Raw genomic sequence first — 27,686 nt, forward strand, 5'->3', positions numbered from 1 at the left:
ATAGGAGGGAAGCGGCGGCTCCCGCCGGCCGGAGAGGGGGAACCGGGCCCGGCCGCCCGGCGGTGGCGGCGCAGGTAGCGCGGCGGCAGGAAGCGGGGGCGGGCGGCAGGGCGTGCCGGCCGGGCCCGGGCCCGGGGCTGGGGCCGGGGCCGGGGAGCCGGGCCGAGGGGAGGGGAGCGGAGGCGGAGCCGGCCGGGGGGGTGGCCGTAAGGTGAAGGTTGTTGCAGTGGGTTCATTAAAAGACAGAGTTCAACTCCTTGCCGCTGCAGAGCGCTGCTGGGAGGCTGGTTCAGTGGTTTGGGAAGGGGAGGAAAGAAAAAAGAAAAAAGAAAATAGAAAAGGGAGAAATCCCGCAGCTACTTAAACGAATACTAAGAGGAGCGGGGCAAGAGCGGCGGAGGGGACCGCGGGAAGAAGGGGCAGGCTGTGCACTCCCGAGGCCCGGCGAGGAGGAAGGATGATAAACGTGGTGGCCGTGTGGCTGGTGGCCCTTTGCTTCCAGGCTGCTGTCCCGGTGAGCTGGCTGCGAGCGGCGCGGCGGCGCACGTGGGGCGGCGGGGCCCGGGCGGCCGCGCGGGGCCGGGGCCGGGACCGGGACCGGGGCCGCGGGCGGGGGCGGTGGTGGGGTCGGCTGGGCTGGGCTGGGGGGGCCGCCGCGGTCCGTGAGCCGCCTGGCTATCCCCTTCCGACACGTTATGGTAGGGGAGCGCTGCCCTGCCCTGCCAGGAGGGCTTCGGTGGCCTTTTGTGCTGGCGGCGGGCTCCAGCCCGGGCTGCCCCGGCAGCCTTAATTCAAACCAGACCCGCTGCCGCTGTTCCCGACCTGCCGGCGGCTCCGCCTCGGTGCGCTGCGGGGCGGGCGGCGCTGCCCGGTAACCCCCCGCCGGGGCGCGGGAGCCCCTCGGTACGCCCGGGAAGGGGGGAGGGGGGGATGCTCACGTCCTCCCTCCGGCGTGGTGCGCCCCGGAGGGGGGCGAGCGGTAAATTTGGGCGAGTGCTCGCATGCGGCTCTTTGTGGCTCAGCTGTGGCCGGGGAGCTCTGCCCCTGGCACAACTCGGCTCCCAAGGGAGCCCGGGGTCGGCTGCTCCCGGACTGCCTTTGTGCCCGGAGAGCTTGGCCAGCGCAGGGTACGCCCGGATGCATTTTATTTCTGCCCACTAAACAAAAATACTGGTGGTCGACTTCGGCGCACGAATCCTCCGGCTCCCCCGATGTCCGTGCTCGGCAGCCGCCCTGGGAAACCAGCCCCGCTTCCCCTCCGCGGCGGCGGCGTGCGGCTATCCCGGCACCCCGCCGCTGCCTCCAGCCCACCGGAGCCGCCTGGGCAGGGCTCGGGGCCATCCGCTTCCCCCCCCCGCCCCTTCCTCAGCTCCGCACTCTTTGATTTCATCCGCTCCTCCCGTACACAGTTAATAACACTGCCTTAGCGAGGCTTGCACTTTCTCAAAACTCCGGTGTTTCGGGAGAAGCTCTCCTGGGGACGTGCAGAGCGGCTCCGGTGGGGTGCGGGCAGCCTTTCAGCCTTGGAAAGCTCTGCTTCCATGCAGCTGCAGCAGCCGCCAGATGTCATCCATGAATAGAGGATCGCTCTCCCACTGCTGCCTGCCTCTGCCCCGCCTGTGGAAAGGCCTGTCCACAGAAATCTGGCACCGCAGCCTTGTAAAAGTGTTTTGCTTGGTGCTCCAGGTCTGTGCTGGGGGCCTGGGCTCTACATCGTCCCCTAACCTCTGCATGGGGTTAGCGAGTGTGGGATAGGAGTCCTTGTGGCCACCTCTCAAGGGGCGCAAAGCCCGAGTCACCATCCCTTGCTCCTGTGGTGAAGGACACTGGCTCCCTGGTATCGCGTGTGCGTGTGCCAGACCTGTGCGTGCGTTGCTTGTGGTGTCCTCTCCTTTGGATGAGTTAGAAGGAAAAAGCGGAACATGAGGTTTTGCATGAGCAGGCAGGATCAAAGTCAAAACTAGCAGTTTCTCCTTTCTTGAAAGGGAATAATTGATATGAAACTTGTCTGGAGGTGAACTACAGCAGCAGTTGGACAAGGAGTGGCAGAACAAAGTGCACGGCAGGATCTAAGCTGCTCAAAATACCTCCAGTTTTGCTGAACCATTCTGTCTGTGAACTCTACCTGTGCATCTGGACACATACCCTTCTAGCCCACATGGTAGTGAGTAGTTATGAGATGACTAAAAATGACAGGCATGTGAGCGTAATCAACCCTGTTTCATGGGGAGAGAGCTCTGCCCATAGCTTCTGAATAAACTTTCCACTGAATAAAGTGGAAAAACTGCAGTTAATTTACAACCTCTGTAGTGCATTTGGATAAAATTCCCCTATGATAAATATTCCTTCCTAGAAATGATAAGGACATGAAGTAAATTCTTGTCTGGAGTTTTCCTGTGCATAAGAGACACGAAGGCCTGGATGACACTGCAGATGGAGAGGTTTCCTCGGTGAACACATGGAGGAGCAGAAGTCCTTGGGGCTTTCCGTGGTGACTCGGCACGGAGGCTGTTTTCCTTCTGGTGATCATGTGGCCTTTTCCCAGTGTCAAAATGTCAGTGACACGGACTAAGCTGCCTTTCCCACCCGTATGGAATAATTCTGCTTTTGCATCAAGTGAAAACCTCTTGTGTTGGGCACAGAAAGCAGAGTGACCTTACACGGTCCTTTGCATATGCCAGATCACAGTGCTGTGGGCACTAGCATGGTTGGGTTCTTGGTGGTCTGATCATTGGAAAGTGTGCTACTGCTGCTGGCACATCACTTGACTCTTGGCTATTGCTGCATGACTTGACTCATCCATGCATGTTGTCATAGAAATAAGCAGGAACAAGACAGTGGTCAAACGATAGCTGTTTTCTTTCTGAGTACTCTTAACCGCAGGCATGGTTGGGGAGGTTCCTATTGAAGGTGACACTTGCTTAGAACACCTTGTATGAGAGTAATTGCCCTCTGTCGTTACGGGGGGCATTGGTTTCCGTGATACAAGAAGGCTGATGCATCTTAACGGATTAACCTAGTTATTCTCTCCCGTGGAACTTTTCCATGGTATAACCCTGCCATGAAGCCAGCTGAGCCAAGACACATAGCCTGCTGCAGGAGGGCAGTAGACAATCCAGCCCGTATCATGAGGGGAAAACAGGGGTTTGATTGTTTCATCTGGTGTAGGTGCGTGCTGGTGGTTAACACAAGCTTAGCAGAGCAGGCAGAACTTTTTTTCCAAAGGTGATGTCATTCCTATCTGAATGTAAACTAATTAGAAGAAATTAGGTAGCCCAGCTTGCTTATTGAATGTGTATGCACTGGATAAGGAGGAAGCACTTTCTTCTATAGTACATGCAGAGCAGCATCGCATTATTTATCAAGCAGTATAAACAGTGCAGCTCCATCTGAACACTCACTTGCTGGTGGCTACATACCAGTAAAATGGTGACACTATTGTATCTGGTCAACTCTGATTAGAGAAGGGACAAATAAGCTGTGGCTTCTATTGTGTGAGCGGGCTCTGGTGCAAGTTTGTAGTCTTTTGTTCCAGTTTTCTCTTGGTTTCAAGTGGCTACAAGAGCTAACATTTTTAATGGCAGCACTCTGAAACTTCTGGAAACCAAACAATCCTCTCTAACAACCTGAGACAAGTTACAGCAAGCGCAAGAAACCTGTAAGCCTTCTAAAATTAAGCTGGTGCACTAACCTGAAATGTAGGCTGCTGTTTTAGCAGCAAAATTGGTCCATTTTAAGTATGTGTTTTGCATTGCTAGCACTTAGATGTCTCCAGGTGGCCTATACAGTAGCACTTCATCCTAACCTTGTTTGAAGTGGCTCTTGTGTCCAAGAACCATACTAATGCCTCTGAGAGGAACATTCCACACTTGTTTGTGTCATCTGGCATCTAGGGAGCTGGGAGTTTGGTAGGGCGTGCTACAGGGAGGAGGGAGCTTCTTGGGAGAGAGAAGATGGGACCCCTCTCCTGAGGAGGTGCTGTCAATTATAAAATTGCAGTGTTTCAGCATTGTGGCGTTAGTATTTTCATCTTAGATGCCACCTACTCTTCATTAACTCGGAGCTATTAATACAGCACTCCAGGACAGCTGGAGATACATGCACTCGCTGAAACATAGGGTACTTCAAATGGCACTAGTCCCTCAGGACAAAGTTCAGTTGATGTTAAGGTACCTAAATGTAGGCGTCTATCTGTGTGTTAGGTGCCTAAGCTCTCATTATAGTCATGGCGATGTAATCAGTGGAGCCAAAGAGAGCGATTATCTGACCAGCCCCTGCACGTCTACTTCAAGGTCAGGGCTTTGTTGACTAGATCTCATTTTGCCTCTGAGGGGAGCAGAGACACCTTTACTTCAGTGTCTTTACCTGAGAGCAATTTAGCTCAAAGTGATAGTCTTTCTATTTGTGAAACTTTTATGGTATCTCTCTCCATAAACGATCAGACTGGACAGCCGTTGTATCTGTGCCAAGAGAACTGGCAGAGCAGTGGGAAACATCAGCTCCCCTATTCCAGTGCAACTGGATCAGTGCCTCCAAACAGTACTGTAGTCTTGCTCTGCTAAAGGCTGTGGAAGAAATTAGGGAGTATAGTTGGGTCCTATATCATCGTTCTGAAGTGAGGAATATGAGAAGAAACATAAGTGGACGTATTTTTTTGGGGGGGGGAGGGTTGTGAGCTGTTAAAGAGCATTTTAGTATTTAAAGGCACTATTTATTTGTGGATTAGAAGTGAGGAACCTTTGTTACTCCCTGGACTTTGATACAGGCAATGAACTTGCAAAGTGGAGGTTGTTTTGACCAACAGTGCAAGGACTTCCGATATTTCTTATAGGTTCACTTCTCTTCTGAGCTGAGAAGATACTCTAAAATGCAGAGAGCTTGGTGTCCCCGTAGGGGTGCCAAGTGTCAGTTTTGTTAACAGGTCTCTAAGTTAGAGTTGACTAGCGTACTTCATTTGAACTACTGCTCTGCTAGGCTACTGGTGTACCGCAGAAATGAGCTTTATCTGGCCTGGCTAGAAACCTGGCATAGTGCACTTTCTACTGGGGAGATGCTGGTGGAATAGTTACTACACTGTGAAGCCTTACCTCAAGGTGAGATAACATTTGGACCTCCTACAAGCAACTCTTGTGGAGCAACATCTGCTAATGTGGTGGTTTCCCAACCTCTCAGTTTCTCAAGCAGTGCTTGGCTGCAGTTGACATTCTGGGTCTTGTGGAACCGGCATGGGTCCAATGCAGTCTGTTAACTTGGGCTCCTTGCCATGCTTGACTGTAATGTTTGTATCTCACCGCTGAGACCAGTCTCACCAGTGAGGCTTGCTTTGCTGGATGGGAACCAGTGTGTTAGTGGGATTTGGACGGAGCTGGTAATAGAACTTCCCATTGAGTCACTGGAGCTGCAGTTACAACTGAGTCATGGAAGTGTTGTAAGTCATGGCTTTCCCTGCTAGGCTTCTAGCTTGAAACTCCTTTGAGTATTGATCAGTTGAAGGGCTCTTGCTGCTTCACTCATGGGTCTTGCTGCTGTGCTCTCTGGCAGAACTATCTTCTCCATAGCCCTTGTTTTTGCAATATGATTCCCTTTAATGTCCACTTATCTTGTCCGTTAGTGCTCAGGGCTTTTCTAATAACTGAAAGGCCTTCAGGATTGCTATTGCAGCATGAGCCCTGACTAAATCAAAGACACTGATAAAAGATAGGGAACTGCCTGCCAACCAGCTTAAAATACTCATGGGTATCTTGCCTTTGACGGAGGCTCTGTGTTCTCATCATACTCCACCCTGTAACTTTTCTGCACTGCCTGTGCAGTAATGAGAATGTCTTGTAGGCCAGTCATGGAAACAAAGACTGACAGTCTTGATTTTTGGCTGCAGGCAGTCCCAGGCACACCATCCTGTCAACCAGCCTTCTGCAAAGTACAGCTGGTTCATGCAACAACTTCTCTGAGTGCCCTGACTCCACCACCTGAGCGTAGAGGCCATAGCTAGAGAACAGGGGTTGCTCTTTGTCTGCCCGTGCCACGTGATGAGGAGCTTATTGCCTCTTAAATGGAAGGAAACTTGAACTCTGTTCCAGTTGCAAGGGGAACATGCCGGATGCTTTCTGGGCAGCACTGCAGACCATGACTGTCCTGTGCTGTACACAGGAAAGCTCTTCTAATTAGTTTCTAATGCTGATGGCAGTACACATTCTGGTCAGAGCCAGTCAGCAGCTCCAGTCCAGCCCCTTGCATCTAGGGATTACTCGACGAGCAGACTGTATATTGAAGCCAGAGGTGGGCAGGAGAGAGTGGAGCCAGTCTACCATCTGGAGAGCAAGCAGTGATTAACGTAATGATTTCCAGATGACAGCTCTTGTGAAGCTCCATGTCATGGTAGTGGTACTGCAGTGGCTGTTGGTAGGGAGCCTTTGTACGCTCCCTGGGAATCAGAGCTGGCAGCTACAGTGCTGTAGGAAGAGACTACCCAGCTCTTTCCTGTCATCAAACAGGATCCTACTGCTGCCTTATTGTATGCTTTGAGATCAGTAGAGTGGAGAAATATAAATATAGGTATGTATATATTTATATAGAGAGATATCTATCCCTGTCATGTGCTATTTGTTGACCAGCCTACAGCAGGATTTGGAGGCTATATGCCCTGACCCAGGACGGTGATCTGGGAGGTTTGATGCCTGTGCTGTGCACAACCACAGGAGCTCAGAGCAGCCTGTCTATCTACCAAAACATCAGTCTTGGGTAAGAGCATCTCTGCAGAAGAGAGAACCTGGTATCCCATTGACCAGTTAATACATGTCTTCTTTAGGGACGGAGCCTGGGCTTTCTTTGGTCAAGAAGTTGAGGGGGTAAAGAGGAGTAAAAGCCCAAATTAGAGGAAACACAAAGCTTGCGTGAATTCATATCTAACACAAACAGTAACATATGTAATATTTTGCACTCCCCTGCTGTGCTCTGCGCTTATGAAACTACAGTAGAGATTCTCGCACCAGCAGATTTGATGGCCAAGTGAGATTTGTCCACCTCACTGACTCTAACAGGGTTTAAGTGGCACCTACGTGCAGTGGAAAACTAGTAGTGAGGCTTGCATCGAAACTTGCCTAACAGCCTGCAGCTAGACAGCTTTGACTTCTAAATCTCTTTCTGTCCTAACGGAGGAATCATCTAGATCGTGACTACTTTCCCATCAGTGAACAAAGCACCTAACAAAGGAGGCTGACTATGGCATGTCTGGGCAGTGGCAAAGGAGTGCTCTGCTATCGTGTGCTTACATCAACTGACTCATGGCCTCGAAGAGGAAAGCTGCTAGCATAATCCTCCAGCAGCATTGGCTCTGCTCTGAAGTGTGTTTAACTTGCAAAAAGTTCCTGTGTCTGTAGTCACACTGAGCTGTGAAATGGTGGTGAGCTTCTTGCTATAGAAGCTGGAAGATGCAATTAGAAATAATTAGAAGTTATTACTGTATTAGCTGCAAAGTCCTAAATGCTCTGTATGCCCCCACCGCCCCAACGTGCAGCCAAAAGGGGTTAAAAAGACCCACCAGACCTCCTTACATCGATTCTACTAAGTAAAACAGGCTGCACACTAGTTGTCCTGTGGCCAGCCTCAATGCTAGAGTCCCAATCATACAGTAAATCTTATTTTCTGACCTATCCCCCACCACCAGATTGCCTTCTGGGGAACCTTCCCATGCATTTTTTGGGGGCATACCAGTTGGCAAGGTTCAAAACTGTGCCAGAGATCATTCTAATAATTTGATGGTATAGATTGTGTTCCAGTGCCTGGGGATGTTCCCTGATGTTTAATTTACTACTATGGATGTAGCCAGTGGGTCTCTGGCAGCAGGCCCAGAATATTATGAAATTGTGAAAACTGCAGTATCCAGTAAAAGAAAGTGAAAGTTCATAATAGGAGATCACAACTCTTTCATTGAAAACTGAACCTTTTTTGGATGCTTCAGAAGAATGAGCAGCTACAGTTGCATGAGAAATCCTGTGTAATCAATAAGCTGAGGTTTGCGAGGTGAATAGTGCAAACCTGGAACACCAAAGCATTCAGTTGTAGTAGTGATGGCGCTGGTACGTGCCAGTGATTCAGCCTGTGCTTTTAGAATGGGCTCATAAGGTGGTCCTTCAGCATTTCATGCTCTACTTTCTTTAGAGATATATTGTGCTGACTAGAGTTGGTAGTCAGTGAGTAGACCCAGAAGTTTATTCGTATATGAAATATCTTTAACTTAGTGATGTTCAAACAGTGTCTTACAAGCATGACCTATTGTTATGTAGCATCTAGCTATCCTGATGGTACTCCTTGCCAGAAACTTGTCTGAACTAAGGGACATGTTGTGCCAGGACTAACTTGGTTCTAAAGCACTTTACCTTGCCTTGCAATTTTTAGTACTGTTTTATTGACTTGTCTTAATGCCTGACAGTCCTTCAGAGGTGGCATTAGTGATGTCTCTTGTCTCTTCACAGTATAGGTGTTTAAAAAGTAGGGATGTCCAAATCACAGGTGCCCATATGAGGCACGATTGCATCTAGACTCCACAAATGTGGTAGCATCTCCCCCTAAACTCTAGCCTCCTCAACTGATTTGGTGACTGCTCTGAAACACGGCCATGGAGAAGACAGGTGAACAAGCTGTATATCCAAAAATGAAGGCGTGAGGTAGCTGAAGCTAGTATCCAGTGAGACTTGGATAACAGCTTGGATCAAAGGGAAGCTCTCTGATCTATCCTGCCTTAGTAACAGTCCCTTGTTTGGGTCTCTGCTGTACAGATGTGGTACTAAACAGTGCAACTGAGTGACTCTAGGTCAGAGTTGATTAGTTTAATCCACTAGGTGTTTAGTCAAGAAATGCCTAATGTTCATTTCTGAAATGAGTAGGACTATAGGTGGCTAGAGCGCTGTTGCAGCAGCAGGTTTTTAAAGACTGTTTCTGATGGGAGGATTTGATGCTTCAGCTTTGCAATGATACTTCAACACCCTCATGACTCAGCTTGGAAGTACACCAGCCAGCTTCTATAATCTCACTGAGGTGTTGCATAATTTAACTGTAAACGGGGTAGTAATAAGCAGCTGCTGTCAGAACTTTGTCTTACATGCAGGATTACCAACGCTTTTGTAAACCTGAACACAGAGACCATTAGTGTCCTAGGAAGAGGCACCGAGAGCTTGATCTCTGCACCATTTTATATGGGTAGATCATTTGCTGTATGCTCCAGCAGTTCTGAGCACACATATTTCTCAAAGGGAGTTCATGCAGTCTGAACTGTGTTCTATGTTATTCAGTGAAATGTGGTCCAGCCTGTGCCCAAAGACCATCTAGCCTACCGCTGTTTATTCCAAGGAGATTAGTAGTACCCAAAACACATACTGCTTTTCTTCTGCACCAGCACTCAGGAGCTGCTAAGACTATGTGGAAGGAAGGTGTGATGCTGAAAGTGTCTCTTTGAGAAGACTCTTGGTATGGGGGAACAGGGTATTCCTGATCCGATATGTGGCTCCTGCATCTAGTGGAGATGTTTCAGTCCTTTTGTGCATGGCTTAGTCATGCTGGTGTAACTGCATCTGCTTGTCTGGGATGACTTATCCATTACAAACAATCTAGGCTTAGTCAACACTGTAAGATCCTGTGGATAAAACAGACCTGATAGCATGCCTCATAATGTAGGGAGAGACTTGATTTCTTCACATCCATGCTGGTGTACCTGCAGCTGGAAATGGTGAGGCATAGAAGCAAATGCAAAAGGTACACTTAGCCGTGTCTGTTAGTGTAAGACCTGCCAAGGCGCAGGAACTGCCCTGCATTGGATCAAACCAAAATCTAAATCTAATCTGCTTGCGTGGTCTGCGTGAGTCCAGCACCTGGCTGCTGAGTGAGACTCACAAGTTCCTTCTTAACAGACCAGTGGCCAACTGGTGTGAGTCCTGCTGTGCAAGAACAGAGTTTCTTAGAACTGGTTAGAGCTTAGTTATAGGGAGTGTGACCAAATCAGAAGGGAGCTGCTGAATGCCAACTGTTGGCTCCTCTTGCTGCCCAAGTCTAACTTGCTTCTGCAGCTCCCTTGCAAATAGTCAAGGTCTTCTGCAGCAGACTGACAAATAACAGCACCAAGGGATCAGGGTGTGGGGTGTGACCAGTCCTGCCATCTGGTGTGCACATGTGAGATGGAGACTGGGACAGTATCTGTTCAAGCCAGACAGCTCTTTCTGGATGCTTCCAGTTCCCCCATCAATCAGCTCTTCAATGGGGAGTGTGCCTGAAAAGGGTCGGTGGTGGTGCTGTATCTAAGAAGCTGAGTATGAGATTTATAATGAAACACGGCATTCAGAGGTAACAGATGTCTGGGATGTGTGTATGGAAAATACAGATTGTTAGCAAAGAACCCCCCCTATTTCAGAAGCATTGGAGACTTCATCGTGCCTCCTTTTGGAGGAAATGTGGAGTTTACAAAAGTGATCAAGAAGGCCTTGTCTTGGATTGTTGAGTCTCAGGCTGGTTGTCATGACTCGATGTACATCCTGTAGAGTTTGATAGCAGCTGGCCTTACAGCTGGCAGGTGTTTCTGCCACTGAAGTGTCAGCAAACAGAAAGTAATTTTTGTTGTCTTGTGCATAGGCAGTTGCTGTAGGATATATCCTCCTATAAAACCTTAAGTCTGGGTGGTTCCACTGTAACTTTATGTAACTAATCAGAATACCTTGTCAGCTTTTTTTGTTGTTGTAAGGCTAACTATTTGTAGGTTTAAGTAGTCCCATTAAGTTTACCAACTAACCTACTTTAGCTGAGACTTTTAGTACTCCAGGGTTGCGAGTTCATCTTTCTGCTGAGGTTTAAAGTACTGGCAGTAAACCCTTAGTTTGATGCACTAGGGATTTTTATCTGAAACTTGGATTTCACTGACCTAGCATAGCACTGCAAGCGGTTTGCTGAAATTAGAAACATATATATGTATCACTAATAGAGTGAAAATGCTTCTGTGATCCTTCAAGAAGATCTTATAGCTTTGTCTCCTGGCTCCTTGGCATATCTTGCACTGGGTAATTGCTAGAGTTCAAGGAGGAGAAAAGGGAAACTCCCAAGACTGAGATAAGAACCTGGGTCTTCTCCTAGCCATGTGCCTGGATACCGAAGGCTGTTGCACTTACTCTTGCCTGATAATAATTCCTGGAGGCAGGAAGTATTTCTGGCTGCATGTTGGCTTCCCTTCAGGTGAAACATAACAGCTTCCCACCCCCGAATGCTGTGTAGCATGGTGATGAGGTCGCTTCTGACTTCTGGGAACACATCTGCTCAGGTCAGAGCACTCGTGCAGCTGTAGTGTTGCTTGCAGTAGTTTGCTGATCACACAAAATCTGGCGTGGAGCTCATTTGAAATGGGTAGTAGTTCCACCAGCCAAGTTGTATGGCGTTTGTCTCCAGGAAACAGGCTTCCCTAGGACCAGAGGCACACAAGTTTTCCTGGTGCTGCTGAGAGGCATCGGTGATTCATAGTGTGTCACCAGCCTAATTTGAAGACCTGAGATGCCATAGACCACGTCACGCTTTCCTCTAAACACATTTCTGATTTCTGAGCTGGGACTTCCTGAGCTGAACGGCTGAAGATGAGAAGAGCGAGTTGTGCTCCTGTGGGACCAAAGTCCTTGAACTGCCTCTCTTGTGTGCTGACTTTGGTGTGCTGCAGGCTCGTGCTCTGTTCTGCAGTGATGGCCTCGGCAGGAGGAGCGTGCAGGGTTGAGCCTCTCTGCATCCTGGCACATGACCTACAGCTACAAGCAGACCAGTTTGAGCTGACAGGCCTACTGGAAGAAGACAGTCTCAAATGGGATGAATGGAGACACGTGCAGCTTTGCAGCTCTTCCCTCAAACCCAGTCTTGGACTACATTCGTCAGTCTCAGGGCTGTAATGCTAACTGGTCAGCTTTACTGGGAACTGGGTGATTTCTTAGCTTTATGAGGAGAGGAGACTGGCTTCTCCAACCCATGCATGCTGTCAAGGAGCAATCAGACGGTCTGAAGCCCGCTATTGCACTTGCCAGGAAGTCTTGGTGATTCTGTAGCGAGTTTCACTCCACTCACCATCCTCAGTGCTGATTCCATAAGACAGGGTGAGCGGGTTGCAAGAGATGAAGCAAAGAAAGGAATTTGCATCCAGATGCAAGCGAGACTGTTTGGTCATGGCAACAGAGGTCAACGCATGGATGGGAATAATTGGCTGAGGACAGGGACTGGTTTTACTGGGACTGCTGTTGAAGACATGAGGTCAATGTGTTTATATGTGTTGGAGGGCAACACTACAAAGTCCAGTCTCCATTTAAGTGGCTATAGCTGCTGCTGACTTGTCTGAGGCAAGTTGCTCAACCTCACCTGCCTGAACTCCACAGCAGGGGCTGCGTGTATGCTGCGGTCATCCTACATCTTGTGAACTAGTCATGTCTGAATACATGGTAGCCAGAGTGCATGTGGGTGTGCTGCTGCAGGGGGAGGAAGAGGCAGCAGGGACCTTAGATCCTGTCACTTTTAATTTCTTCTTCCATCAGGAGGGTCATGTTTATCTGTGTTGCAGTTACTAGTATGTGTGGTTAATAGGTTTTGGACTACTAGAGTCCTTTGCTGGATGGGTTTCTGTTTCATAAAGATTTTCTGACCTGCAGCATACTCCCATCTTTTAACCTTACTTTGTCAGGGTTCCCGGGACAGGCAGCCCACCACCGGCTTTGGCTGAAACTAAGGAATTCCCCATCTGTGCTTTTTTTTTTTTTTAAACGAGCAGATGAACTGGCTGTTGCTGTAAGACTGAATCTCCTCTGCTGGCTTTGCTACACTAGAAAGTAAGAAGTGCCAGTGACTTTAAGTCAGAGGGTTTTAAGACAAGTGAGGTTTGTCTGTCTCAGCTTATGCAGCTCACTGCTCATCTCTCCAGCCAGCTCAAAAAAATTGAAATTAACTCCCCAGGATGAACTGGGGCTGTTAGCTGCATGGCCTCGCTGAGCTGCACCTACTTTGCACAAGTCTTTGAGGTTATACATTGACTGTGGCTTTCTTGTGCTATCTGAAGAAATGAATGCCTGAGCTATCAAGTATGTTAAAGAGCTGCAGGGAAGGCTCTTCAAAAAAAAGCAGTTATAGCATAAAACTGAACTGGCTGCTTTTCATGAGATTAGCTGCAGGGAAAAGAGCTTTCTCATTAGACTGCATCTTCAAAACACAGGCTGCCTTGAATGTGGGAGACAAGAGGTACCCCGCTTCTGGCCATATTGTGACAACCCGCACCTGCCACTGATGCAGAGTTGAGTGCTCGTTGTGTGCCACAACTGTGGATGTGTTGACCTGTCAGTGAGATTCAGTCTTTGGCCTGGGCTGTATTGCTTGGCTGGAAGGAGCAGGCTGGCATGAGTGAAAGCAGTGTGTAGTAACTTACTTGTTTGATATATCCTCCACGTGAAAAAGCAGGAGCACAGACTCTACCTTGCTTCTCTGTATTGCCAAAGGACTGACCAGACTTCTAGTGGAGCTGGCCGAGACAGAATTGGGAGGCAGCTCAGCTCTTCTGTGTCAGAACTGACATGGTGCTCCACACTCCTAGCAGTGTGCATGAGTGATGTGTTGTCACTGATGCTGTGTGTGTTGCATGGCCACAAGCTTCCCCAGCTGAGGAGTCCATAGTGCTGCTGGACTCCAGCTACCCCTGGCTTTGCTCAGCCCTCTCTGCTGAAGGATGTGTGATATACTCCTTGTCCAGTACTAAACAGCAATTGCACTGGGCCTCCTCTAAAGTTCAGGTGGCCCAAGATAAAAGTTGAACTACTACCTTTCTGAATAAGACATCTATCTAGCCTTTGCTCCTGTTTTAGGAGGTCAGAGAGGACTTAAAAGCACTGTTGTCAGACTTCAGAACACACTTTATCCATGATGAACAAACACTCTGCAGAAGAGAACTCTCCTTACAACCCCTCTCCTGCTCCTTTTTGTATAAGCCTGCATGGCTCTTTGAGTCAGCCTCTCTGATTTGCCTGTTGCCTGCAGTCTGAGGGTGGTGATGCGCGTTTCATAGAATCATAGAATGGTTTGGGTTGGAAGGGATCATAGAGTTGCAACCTCCCTGCCATAGACAGGGACACCCTCCACTAGACCATGTTGCCCAAAGCCCCATCCAACCTGGCCTTAAACACTTCCAGGGAGGGGGCATCCACAACTTCTCTGGGCAACCTGTTCCAGTGCCTCACCACCCTCACAGTGAAGAACTTCTTCCTAATATCTCATCTAAATCTACCCTCCTTCAGTTTACCCCTTGTCCTAGCACTACACCCCCTGATCAACAGCCTCTCACCGTCTTTCCTGTAGGCCCCTTCAGGTACTGGAAGGCTGCTATAAGGTCTCCCCAGAGCCTTCTTTTCTCCAGGCTGAAGAACCCCAACTCTCTCAGCCTGTTCTCATAGCAGAGGTGCTCCAGCCCTCTGATCATCTTCATGGCCTCCTCTGGACTTGCTCCAACAGCTCCATGTCCTTCTTATGTTGGGGGCCCCAGAGCTGGACACAGTACTCCATGTAGGAATACTTCCATAATGCATGGTGGTGGCAGGGTATTTTACTGCCCCTCTCCCACAGAGTTGTTCAATTCCTCTCAGCACCCCGGGAACCCAGGCTGTGACTCTCTGAATGCTTACGCAGCCCTGGCTGCCGCGCTCTGCCCCGTGCCAATACAAACACTTGTGCATTCATGCGCTGAGCAGGATTGGGGAACTGGTCCTGCTGGAAAATTCTTTGCATGATGTTTTCTCTTTTTTTTTTTTTTTTCTTTTTTAAATAACCAGACCAGTTCCCTGATCTGGTTCACCATGAGACTGCACGAACAGCTATGCAGGGGATGGTCCAGGAAGCATGAAGTGACACGCTTTCGTGGGAGGTTGTAGTTTAAAGGGCTCTGCTGCAGAATATGAAACCCAACCTGATGGTGACAGGCTGGTTCATTTTCACTCTTGGCATGTTGATTGCTGTGTTTCAGCCCTACTTAATTAAAAGTTGCCCTGTCACAGTAAGGAGAAAATGTAATGCTGATTGGGCAATAGTGTGGTACTTATCAGGTGAGCCTCTAGAAGTATCAGGACTATAGCCGCTGTGCATATGGAGTAGCTGGATGCTGCTCTTCCTTGGCCACTGGCTCTTGCTCAAAGGATCAGAGTATGCTTCTACAGCTGAGGCCACAAAACTTGACAGAAAAGGAGAATCAAAGGCTAGCGGATGGTGGGCAGAGTTTACAGTCTGGTCTGGCCTGGCCATAGGGGAATGGATCCTAAAAGCTCTCATCCTGTTTTGAGTTGGTGTTGGAAGGTGTTTCATTGCCTCAGGAGCCCGAGTGCCAAGAGGTAGCTAATGCATGATGATCAGGTGGTTCATGCTTCAAACAACAGCAACTGCTGTTGCAGCTAGGACCTCTTCCTCAAAGATAGTCCCCCTCTCAAGACACCAGCCAAAAATAGAAGAGGAGGCCAGTAAGAACTCAATTAACCAAGATTTTCCAGATACCTTTATACTGATAATGATCTGATAGAGAAGCAGCCAGATTAACTCACGTATTTACCTCTTGCCACTAAAATGGTGCTGAGCAAAAGAACATCCTTTATGTTCCACCTGAGAGCTGCCTGACTGCTTCCCTTTGGAAGGAGCATCCTGTGAGCCGCTAACCAGCCTTACTCCAGTTGACACAAACTGGTGGATGGAAGGGTGAGGATGCTGAAGCCTGTTGGTACGCAGCAAAAGCTCATTGAAGGAGGGGGGAAACAACACCACCTGAAAGAGGGAGGGCAGATGGTTGTAATGCTTTGAACAGCCATGATTGGAGCACTGCTTAAATCTAGGCTATCCAGTCCCTGGACTGTTTGTGGTATGCCTTGTAGCTGTCTTTCTGTTCTTTAGCCTGTGCTGTTTGTATCTTTGGATGTTCGAGGAAGATAATAACTTCATTAACCTGCAGGGTCACCAAGTAGCACTGGTGCTTATCTTGAGCAGTGGAGTCACAGGAGAAACAACTGGGAGAGCCATTAACTGAGATGGTGCCACACTGCTGTTGACTTCTGATGTAGCAGACTTGCACGCAAGCTTCACTTCTGACTTGCCACATAAAACCATCAGTTCTGTTTCAGCTACTCCAGAATTTATGGCTGACTGTTAAAATTGAAGGTCAACTTAATGCTAGCAGCCTGCATGCCTGCAGAAGCAGGGGGATAGGTGAGGATGCTGGTGGGTTGGGTTTTTTTTCCTTTAACCATTTAAGCTGTCTGAAGACCATGGACATCTGGAACTGGAGTTAATCATGTGTGGGCTATTAACTGCAGAATATCAAGGTTTAACAAAGCTAAAATTTCTTTCAGCAGGTAGTTTTCTTCCCACACACTAATATCAATATTTTGAGGTTAGAAGCTCTTCAGGCTGCTCTGCCTCATATAGCATTTCTGTTAGAGGGACTAGCTCTGCTTTTCAGTAGATACAAAAAGGTGGAAGACAGACCTTTCTGTTTGAGTTTATTTTAGAGCTTTTCAAATCCTTGTGAAAGTCTTTTTCTAGGTGCTCCACTGTCATACTTATTAGGCAAACCGGAGAGCAAATGTTTGTCTTGTTCTTCTGTGCCTCTCTAAACAAGAGCAAGCCATTGGTTTTGCTTTCCACAAAGTTGGAAGAATCTTGCAGGATGCTCAGGGAGGTGTTTGAGGTGGGAGAGCTCATTACAGCTCATTCCTTTTCAACTGAATAAGAAGGATTTATTAGGAGAAACAAATGTGCAAATTTAACAGCATTATTCAGATAATGGAAGATTTTAAGTGTTTTTAACACTCCTGTAATAGGCTGATCGCTAACTAGGATTAATAAGAGTGGGATACAAATCATCCTTAATCTATTTCAGGGCTTGTAGCAGCTTGTGGAAAAGCCAGTGCTTTTGCTTACCTCAAAGAGCAATTTGAAAAAAGCTGCTTCCTTTTACATATACCATGGTTCCAAATTAAAGAAATGTGGTTCCCAGTTTGGGTGGGGTGAGATCAACTAACAAACTACAAATCTCTCCTTCATCATGAGAGAGCACTTCAGATCTATGCTCTAGCAGGAAGGAACTCTGTGGCAGCTAATGGGGTAAGCACAGAAAGATTCATGTATTGAGACTGTGACCAAGATGAAGACTGAAGAATAGTTAGAAATTATGCTTTTTTTTAAAAAAAAAAAAGTCTGGAGTATGTCAGACTTCTGGAGCCAATAATATTGCTAATGAGTTGTGAAAGCCTGGCCCATTCTTGATTACATTGAAGATGCCACTATTCAGCTTTCTGGTTGTCCCAGCAGAACTGAATAACTATTGTTCTGCAACAATACAGCGCTCAGCAAGAGCAGAGGCTAACAGTCTCCCCAGGGTTTCCCCTAAACGGGCTGCTTTGATACTTGGGGAAGGGGGTCTTCCACTGGGTAATGGGAACTGGTTAATGCATATCAAAAATACTGTTAAAAATTTTACCCCTCCCATGCAACCAAATTCAGTGACGCCAAATCAAAAAGGGCTAGGCAAGTATTTCTAATCAGTTGCCTGAGCTGCTAAAAAAATCCAAAAGAAACCACAACCTAAAAAATACGAGCTTGTTAATGGTAAAAAAGCAACATGTTGTGGGTGCAGTATAAGAATTGAAGGGTTTTTTTGACTAGAATACATGAGATACCATCAGAGATCTTTCAAAGGATCCACCACCTGAACTTAAATGTGTTCATCCAGCCTCTCTGGCATCAATTACAACATGAATGTAATAGTCTCAGTAGACTGAAAAATAAACTGGATGATGATAGAAGTAATTTCTAAAAGCACGTCCACATTAGCTGATTATATCTAACAGTCTGATATTAAAATTTTGAGCTAAACTAATGCAAGGTTGTTGGTAGAGCAGTCTTGCCTTAAGCTGGAATTTATTTTCAGCTCTTTCGTATGAAAGCACAACCTGGTGATTCAATCTGTGTTCTGTGCCCTAATCCTCTTGACTAATCAAAACCTTTCTCATTGGTGTAACTCAGCTGCAATAAAAGGTCATGGAAAAGCCTTGACCATGAGGTATTTGTTGTCTGAACAGCCCGGTCTGTCTTCCTGATGCAAACCCAAATTAGTTCAATCCCTTCCAATGTTGTCCTGAGTCAGTGTTTTATGTTAACCTTGCTGCGTCTCAAATCCTTTAGCAGCAGATCATTATAGAAGCATGACCTTTCTGCAGTACTTGTATTTTGTGGTGCCATAAGGAAAGGTTACTGCCTTCCATGCCTACTGAAGCTGTAGTCTATGGAGCAAGAAGTGCAGTCTTTATATAACTGTACAGTTACTTAAATTAGGCAAATGTGCTTTAACGCTCATGTGTCATGAAATTGGACAATGTCATGAAGTTACATCACTTTGTGGATATTCTGACTGGTATCCGCATGTGCATAATCCTTCCCCTTGAGTATTTGGGGCAAAGAAAGTCCCTCTCAGATCCCAGGCCTCAAACTACATCGTCAAAGGGAGATGCCACAACTCCCAAAGGGGCATCTTGGGACAAGACCCTTTGGGACAGCTAAGTAGAAGGACACATTTAGTGCAACTTCACTAAGTTCTCCTGTAAAGCTGTGGAAAACAGACTCTATTAATCCTGAATCATGTTTTCTATTATTCTCTTGAAGTACAGTAGCCAACTTCAGGGGACAAGAACTGGTCCGAATCTGCCTTCATGTTTGCAGGGTGGCTGCTGAGCAGCAGCTGGGCAACTCTACACTGGAACAGCATGGGTCTCCATTGGTTTCGACTGAGCTGCACTGGACTTTTCTCTCCTGAGGAGTGCCTAGCTATCCTTGCTAAGGTACAGAAATCAAACTGGGATTCAAACAAGTGCATGACAAAGGCTTTGGAGAAGCAGAACATGCCTGGGAAGAGGCTAAAAGCTCACGTGTGAGGGGAAATGTAAGGGTAGGCTGGCTGAAGACGTTGGATAACAAGAAAGGAAGCCTGGCATGACTGAACAAGACTCATCTGTTAACACCACAAGGGGAAGGAGTGCTGGCTCAGTAGTCAAGATCAAGAGTTGCTATTTCATTTCCTGACAGTCTGTGATCCTTTAAGGAGCGTTGCTAAGGTCTGCAGACGATCAAATCTGTCCAGGTGGTCTTGGAAATCCTGTATGAGCTACCCCTGAAGACTCAGATTTGGGGGAAAGTTAGTCTCAATCCTAAAGGTGTACGGTGACATGTTTTAAACTGTATTGGCAGTCCCTTTCTTCAGTAAAAAAGCTGGAGAGATTGCATCCTCCTTTTGCACTCAAAACCAAGCTGACGATTGTGCTTGCCACTGCTAGTGCAAAAAAGGAGGGAAAAGAATGGTCCCCAACCCTCCCATCAACCAAAATGGTGCAATTTCTGAAGTCTGACTTCACTTCTGAACGTACTGGAAAGGACGCTCAAGGGAGCAGAGTTTGGGAAGCCTGGCACTTCTTTCCATATTCTTTCTGCACCAACAATTTGTACTCTTTAATATTTGAAGTGTAGTGAGATCGGCTTGTGTGTGTCACTGACCTTCGACACAAGAAGGAAAACAGAGGAAGGACTTAGCTGACCTGCTTTCCATGGATGAGTACAAAAGCATAGTGCAAACAAGCAGGGACAAATCTAAAAATCCAAATTATCTTGTGACATACAGCTAAACAAAAGATTGAGGGGCAATTTCTTGGAAATTACTCTAGAAATATGCTTGCAGAAGCTTGAGGAAAAGTGGTTTGGTTTGTTGATGGTGTGGTTTGTTTTTTGTTTTTGTTTTTTTCTAGTAGAGAAGGAAAGTGCTAAAAAGTTTAATGTCTATGTGAGAGGGAGGTTTTGTTTTGCTGTTTAAAAAAAATCATCTAACTACAATGATGGCATACAAGGGATAAGATCTTGGGCCTGATTAGGTTGGTGGCAGCTTGCATACTTCTTTGTCTTCAGAGAGGTTGAATCTAATGGGCTAGTTAACCACCTTGGAAACTAGTTGTTCTATGGAAATGTGGGGAATGGATAAGGTATTAAGGATGGAAGAGAAAATGGGATAAACATGGTATCTTAAAAGAATGAAAAGGAGATAAGACCAATAAATACAGCCATGTAGGTAATACAGTGGCAATGAGAGAGCTCAATTGCTTTGTTTGACAGATCATACTAGTGCTGCCTAACTTCTTCCCAGGATGAAAATGAGCGTTATAGTAATTTTTAAATGACACTGTGTTAATGCAAGCTAGAGAAATACTGTGGGCCTAGGTATAAAGCTGGCAAGAATGTATGTTCTTCCTTTTACATAATAAAATGAGATTTCAGATTCCTGATAAAACCGCAATCAGTTTGGATGATGCAACGCGGTATCTCCTAAACTTGCAGAAGGCGCAGTGTTGGAAAGGGATGATGAGGGCATCTTGAGGATGGGATGGAAGTCAAAATTCTGGAAAACAGAGGATGTAGTTGGATGAGGAGAGATGAAAATCAGAAGTGATTTACAGGGCTTTGGCTTGAAATCTGAGAAGGGAGAATGACTGGTTAGGTAATGGTAGCCCTGCAGAAATAAACCTGGGGCTAGTCATAAGCTGAGAGTCAAGCATGTTGTACTGATAGGAACAGTAAGTGTACACAGCAGAGGCCAACAAGATGCATGAAGTAATCACTCTGCTTAATTTAGTGTTGTCATCTTTGGATATCCTGAACAGCTTTGAACATTGTGTGCTACGACAAACAGGGGTTTGGCCTCTTGTTTCAGCAACTTCTGTGCTGGTTATCGTACTCATAGAATCATAGAATGGTTTGGGTTGGAAGGGACCTCAAAGATCATCTAGTTCCAACCCCCCTGCCATGGGCAGGGACACTCTCTACTAGACCAGGTAGCCCAAAGCCCCATCCAACCTGGCCTTGAACACTTCCAGGGATGGGGCCTCCACAACCTCTCTGGGCAACCTGTTCTAGTGCCTCACCACTCTAACAATAAAGAATTTCTTTCTAACCTCTAATCTAAATTGACCCTCCTTTATCTTAAACCCATTACCCCTTGTCCTGTCACTACACTCCCTGATAAAACAGTTCCTCACCATCTTTCTTGTAGGCCCCTTCAGGTACTGGAAGGCCACAATTAGATCTCCCCAGAGCCTTCTCTTCTCCAGGCTGAACAACCCCAACTCTCTCAGCCTGTCCTCACAGGAGAGGTGCTCCAGCCCTCTGATCAGCTTCGTGGCCTCCTCTAGACTGTCTCCAGCTCCTTGAAGCATAAAAGCTCAGGGTTGTATTCTCCTACATGGAAGGCTGGCTTCTCTCTCAGGACTTAGTCTGAGTGCCCACGACTATAAAAAGGGAATCTCATTCTACTTCCAGTTAGATGCTGTAGTTTCAGTTATGTGAGCACTGCTGGAAGGGCTCAGAAAGGCAGAGAAGCCAAACTACTTTGTCTCCCCTTCCTTTCTGCTCCTTAGAAGTAATGCAGTAATTCACAGATGAAGTGGTTGGCAGATTGCAAAGACGTGAGCAGTCAGAACCTGAAGCAGAACAGTTATGTTGTGTAAGGACTGAGCATCAGCTGCAGCTCTGAACAGATTCCTTGCTATCTTCTTTCCCAAAGCAAATGCAGATTGGAAGCAGCACAGAGAAAGGAGACAGCAAGACTGACCTTTCCAACACCAAATAGACTAACCAGAACTACTCTTCTAGGGAGGGGGGGATGGGATGAAGAAAGATGAGAAAATGCAATCTGAACAGAGAAGTTTGTGTAACCTTCAGGAGCCCTTAGAGGACTTTGCACAAGCCACACGATAACTTTAAGTAATCTCATCACTAACACACCTTTTCCCCTTCTCTTTAAAGCAAACTACAAATCTGAACCTTCCTCCTGAAGATCTTGATTCATCTGGTGATGACGACGATGGATTCTCAGGTTCAGGTGCAGGTGAGTTATTAGCACTTGTACGCTTAGTGCTTGATCTTTCCAGAATGTGGCAAGATCTTGATGAGCATCCAAGCTAAAACAGGAGGAGGGAGGAATCACACACACACACCCCCGCCCCAGAATATGAAGGTTGGGAACAGAGAAAGAGCCTAATCTATTCATCTTTTATTTCTTCAGATACTAACAATTAGCAGAAAATGAGTTGTAGGAGACTTGAAAGGGAGCAGAAGCAGGTATACTCCATGTTACTGCTAAGATGAGATATTACATGAAGAATGTTATGAAACTGGAGTGATTCTTTACTCATGGGGAAGAGAGACCGTAAGAAGGGCCTTTGTTCTCTCTTATGAGCTGGTAGGAGATACCATTTTAGGGTGTGTAAACCCCAACCTGCCAACATACATCAAGTGCAAATTTTATTTGTCATCAGATATGCAAGTTCCCATGGGCCATAATTTTTTTAAAAAGTGGAATAAAGGGGTTTTAGAATGGGGGAAAAAGTCTTATTGGAATGATTGCTAAGCTGCATGAGAGACACCTTTGGTGTTCAGTGCTGAAGTTGAGGAGATGCTACTGAGGAAAGAGCAAGCTATCAAAAGCTAAAGCATGGTATCCTGCTTCCTTCCAGCTACACGCTTGTATTTTAGATTAAATTCTGCAGGAATAAGACCCTGAAATCGGTGCCAAATGTGCCAGTGACTAACGGTGTTGAGTATATGGGTGACTGCTTTGAATCACATAAAAGATATTTATGGGAAAAGAGTCAGATAACCATCCTGATCAACCAGTGTACTGAAAGCAGATGTCCCCCTTGTCAACCTGTCCACAAACAGACTAGCACTTGTGCCTTGGGGAGAAGCAGATGACTAACAAGGTATTGCTGAATACCACATGGGTCTGTCCCTTCGTTATTCCACTGAAAAGGACAAGGAATTACAAACTGAACTGCTGTTATTACAAAAATTGGCTATGCAGGTTAGGCATCCTCCTTAGACCAGCACCCTGAAGAGACTATTAATAGGTCTGTAAACTGTCCAAGGATAATATTTATTTGTTTTGCAGGTCCCCTGACTGACCAGTCTCGCACTTGGAGAATCCCAGGAGAACCGACTAACTCCTCATTACTGGCAACACCAATGGATTTCAACGAACAGCCATTTCCTGGGATTGAGAGCCGAACTGAAAAGGAAGTAGTATCTCCTTCTGCAACTAGTAATGTAGCGACAGAGGAGCCTGTTGTAGCTGTGAAGGATGAAGTATCTATCTTGGGCTTACCTGATAAGAAACCAATAAATGATGTGGTTACAACAACAGTGAGAAGCCCCACTACTCACTTTCCTTCAGTGGTTCATGTAACTCCTTCAGAAGCCTCAGGCGTGGTCCACGAGCTCGAACCTAAAATCCCTAGCTCTGATGTTCCAGACACTAAGGACGTGCCTGAGCCCCACTCTACCGTCCATCATGAGGAAGACATCACTACCACCCCCACGACGACAGCTCCAAAGGATGTTGTTCCTACACATGAGGAGGTTTCTGAAGATGGCTCTGGAGACCCGGTGAGGACTAATAGCTCTGACACCCTTTCCAGGGGGATGGCTTCAGTAGTATGTAATAAGTTGGTTTTGCAGGAAAAGGTGTTAATTTGTCAAAAACAATGATTGACTTAATAGCTTATATTCATGGAGGGGTTTAGATGAGAAAAAACAAAACTGTGGAAAGTCTCCAGTAACAGACATGATGAGAAACGTGTATAAACTGCCTTGTGTATCTCAACAGGGAGACTTCATCTTGACTAAAGATGAGGATTTGGTCCCTACCCAGAACTCAGAAGTGCTGGCTGACTCTGGGAGAAATGCCAAAGCAGCAGGAGCCTCGGGAATTATGGACAGAAAAGAAGTTCTTGGAGGTAACTAATATTCTGAATTTCTAGTTGGTAAAAGCAGACTCTTGTAGAAGTCTTCCGGGCAGCAGAAGCTGCAGTTCTGCAAGTAAATTTCTGAGCATGAAAGCCAACCTTTTACATTGGACCTCTGAAATGAGGGTGGTGATTCATGATCCTGTGTTGTCAAAATCCTAACAGGGGCAAATATTAATCTGCTAGTAACAAAGCAGCCACTGCTAGTTATCTGGAATTTTATGTTTAAACCTATTCCTTTGCTCCTCTCAAAAATTACAGCTAAGCTGTTCTAATGCTGCCTGGGTCAAATTACTGGAGTTGAACAACGTAGCCTTACATACTTTGCAGCATGGCCTGGTGGGAGATCTGTTTCTCTAGGTTTACCTCATGTAGGTGAGCAGGCTCTTGGCAGGATGACCGCTTTGGGAGGGGGCAAAAGGACAAATTAATTTCTGGAAGTCATGAAGTCAGGGGTCGCGCGGTAAGGAACAATCTGGAACTTAGAATCATACTAGCATTATCTGGTGTGGCGTCTAAAGTAATTTGTGCCTTTTCCCCCCTTCTAGGTGTTATTGCTGGAGGACTAGTAGGCTTGGTGTTTGCAGTGTTTCTAGTTGCATTTATGCTGTACAGAATGAAGAAAAAGGACGAAGGCAGCTATTCACTGGATGAACCAAAACAGTCTAATGGCGGATACCAAAAACCACACAAACAAGAAGAATTCTATGCATAAACACTGATCTTCAGGACACTTCTTATTCCATCTTTCTTGGACTCTTCTCTCCCTGCACGTGGACCTCCTAGTGTGCTTTGCATTAAACTTAAGCCATATGATCATTGGGTTATTTGCCCTTACCACTTTGCCATTGGAAATTTTATAACTACAAAGTAGATCTGGATTCATTGAACATTCCCTGTTTTCTTGCACAACCTTTTTTTTTTTTTTTTTTTTGAAAAACAGCAGTGGGACTGGAAGTTCCTAAACTCACTTTGGTTTAATCTAAAGACTGCTGGGGCAGGCGGTGGGGAGAAGATAAGGGAGCACTGTATGTATAAACTTCTTGATATTTAGGGAAAGGGCTAGCAAGAATAAACAATTATCAGTGCTTGAATTCTGTATAGCAGGGATCCTTCCTATTTAACTCATAGATGTGTTTTAAGTGTAACAAATGGCTGCGCTGGGCACGTGTTTGGTACACTGCAATCCTCTAGCTCTTTCTCACTGCCGTATTTGGAGCACTTAATGCATATATGAAACATCAAGCTGACCATGATTCTAGTGAAATGAGGTGTGAGGGCCAGGGTAAGCAAATGACTGTCATGTGGTTTAAAATAACTTATATTTTGGAAACATTATCCCATACTCAGAACCAGCTCCTAAGCAGTTGGTGCGTACACTAACACAAAACAAACCCCAAAGACCCCAAAACTAAGTGGAGAGTTCATTTTACCAATAGTGTTGGACTGTCCCACTATTCTCTTGCTCCTTCTGGGCTTAGATAAGAAATAGATTTTTCTAAGCAGTCTCATCTCAGACATTCCCTCTTCTTAGGTGCCAAATCTAGGCTGGGCTGTCATGCTGCAAATGCTCTTATCCCACGCTACTGTGTAGTCGCCAGGTGACTGATGGCGTGTTGTGGCACCTACCTCTCTGTGCACTGTTTACAGCGGTTGTCTTGGAACATGGTCTGCCATCTATGCCACAGGCATACCTTGGCACACAGGGGTGGAAGGTAGAAAGCAGCATATCGTGACTTTGCAGCTAAGGAGTAGAGAAGCATAGCATTTGAAACAAGCCTGAGGAAGGCTAAGTGTAGATAGCCTTAAATATATACAACAGTTGGTGTGCTTGACTCTCACGACTCCGGAATGGCTCTTCAGAAGCTGTTCCTGCACTTTGGAGAGAAGCAACTCTGGATGTCAGACTAGTAAGGGCTGAAAAGCACCTCCTGAGGAAAGTCCACATGCCTGAAGCTGCTGGTGGTCAATGTGCTGTCAGATGGAGGCACTGAGGCCTCATCGAGGGTCTGGAGTTCTCCAGAGTATCTCAGACTGAGTGAGAAGTGTGGTGTTCTGCACAAGCCTTACTTCTGCTCTGCCTTTGGTTAGCTTCTTGCAAGTTCAGTTCCTCATCACTCAGTGCAGAAGATATGGGGTGGGTGGAGGAGTGTTTACAACTGATGCAAATATTTGTACTGTTGAGCCAGAGGGAATGATTGGAGAATACTGCAACAGTTGGTACAAATGTTGCACATTAACAGTAAAACTTAAACCTGTGTAACTTAAATGAAGTATAAAACACTCCTCAGCTGCTATGCAGCTAAAATTGGTGCCTTCTCTGCAAACCCAACAAAGAAACCCACTTCTTGATTCCAAACTCTTCTTTATGCACAAGGAAAATTTGTGCATATGAGTAGCTGGCTGTTTGGCTGTTTTTAAGTAAAGCTGCAAAGTCCATTACGTCTTTTTTTTTTTTTTTACTGAATGAATTTTTATAGGTTAATGCAATGACCAGATGGTGTTAATTTCAGCTGTAATTCTTTGCTTTGTATAAGGAATGTAGAAATGTTGTTTGATAGGTTTATCTATGAAAAGGTTCTTGTAAAGCACAGGAAGATAAAGTGCTAAACTTCAGTTGTACCTCACAACCTTGCTAGGGGGAAAGGAAAAAAAACTGTATATTTTGGTAGTCTAAACTGACAGTTTGTGAAACAAACATGACAATCTGTGTTATTTAAGTGGTACAAATGAAATACAAGTTCGAACAGAAGATGCAACATTTGGTTATCTGTATGCCACATAAAGGTATACTGCAATAAATGGCATTTTGGCAAGAATGTGTCTGATCTGTGAACGTTGCTGTATATAATCCTTCAGAAAGCAGATGTGTTTTTTAAGACTGCCCAGGTCTTTAAGGAAGTTGCATTCCAAGTATGAAATGTGAATTTTGGTGCTAAACATAATGGAGGTTCAGCTCAGAAGTTGAAGGCTATGAGTGTGGCCTCTTACCCTGTCCTGGATGTCGGGGTTGCGGTGAGCTGCTCTGCCTGAGGCAGTGGTGTGGGATGTGAACGGGCTGTAGTGGAGACTTGAATTAAATCTCTTTGTTAGAGCCCTGCAGCATTTCATGCTGGTTCTCAGTATAGGAGCTCTCCTTGTTTGTGCAGTATGTCACCATCCCTGAAAAGGTGAAAAAAGTTGTAAATCTTCCACAGGCCTCCCTCTTGCTACCTGTCTTCTCCCTCCAGGGAAGGCTGCAGGAGGGGCAGCTCCAAGTCTTTCTATTAAAATGTGCTTCCCAAGACAAATTTAGAGATTTTACCTTCAAGGAGGGAGAATGGAGCAGGGCCGTCCTAAGTATTCTGCTGTACAGCATCAATTACTTGGGTGCTGCAGCTTGTGTGGGAGGAGATGGAGCAAAACAGAAGTGGAAAAAAATGACTTCCCTATTTTGTGAAGGGCAAAAGCTGCTCCCTGTCTGGGTGGGTCTTACTGCAGCTTATACAATTATCTTCTTTTACAAGGGTTTGAGCTGTAAGAAACTTACTTTTTTCCCCCTGTAAACTAGCCACCATATTTCTAATTTATAATCTTTTCTTGCTTACACTGGAACCATGTGGGCTGTGTGTTTCCCATCAGAAAATGTCTGGGGGAATCTTGGTAATCAGAAGGTTTTGAGATCGGGCAAAAGAATGGAAAGGATTGAGTTTGAAGACTTTGCTTCCATAGCTAAACAGAGCTGGAAAGTGCTTTCTAACTGCATGCCAACTTTGCCAGTCCCTTAAACTGGGTAAAAGACTTGTGTAAGATCAGAGTTGACTGTTTTGCATAGCAGTGTCTTACCTG

The 27,686-nt window shown here is 46.2% G+C and overlaps 1 protein-coding gene across 1 annotated transcript; it reads left to right on the plus strand.

Moving 5' to 3' along the window:
- Positions 1-225: 225 nt before the first annotated feature.
- SDC1 (syndecan 1) lies at positions 226-26,674 on the plus strand. Its single transcript, XM_054822282.1, has 5 exons — positions 226-514; positions 21,862-21,943; positions 23,006-23,499; positions 23,720-23,849; positions 24,407-26,674. Exons 1-5 carry the CDS (start codon positions 458-460, stop codon positions 24,571-24,573), a joined length of 930 nt encoding a protein of 309 aa, XP_054678257.1. The 5' UTR covers positions 226-457; the 3' UTR covers positions 24,574-26,674.
- The last annotated feature ends 1,012 nt before the right edge of the window (positions 26,675-27,686 follow it).

The sequence above is a fragment of the Grus americana genome, chromosome 3, assembly GCF_028858705.1.
Source record: "Grus americana isolate bGruAme1 chromosome 3, bGruAme1.mat, whole genome shotgun sequence".
Lineage (NCBI taxonomy): Eukaryota > Metazoa > Chordata > Aves > Gruiformes > Gruidae > Grus > Grus americana.

Bases quoted from the DNA above. Each gene is read 5' to 3' on its own strand.
- SDC1 (XM_054822282.1), top strand. From the start codon at position 458: ATGATAAACGTGGTGGCCGTGTGGCTGGTGGCCCTTTGCTTCCAGGCT. The intron at 21,944-23,005 runs GTGAGTTATTAG...TTTGTTTTGCAG, and splicing joins ATTCTCAGGTTCAGGTGCAG to GTCCCCTGACTGACCAGTCT. The intron at 23,850-24,406 runs GTAACTAATATT...CCCCCCTTCTAG, and splicing joins CAGAAAAGAAGTTCTTGGAG to GTGTTATTGCTGGAGGACTA.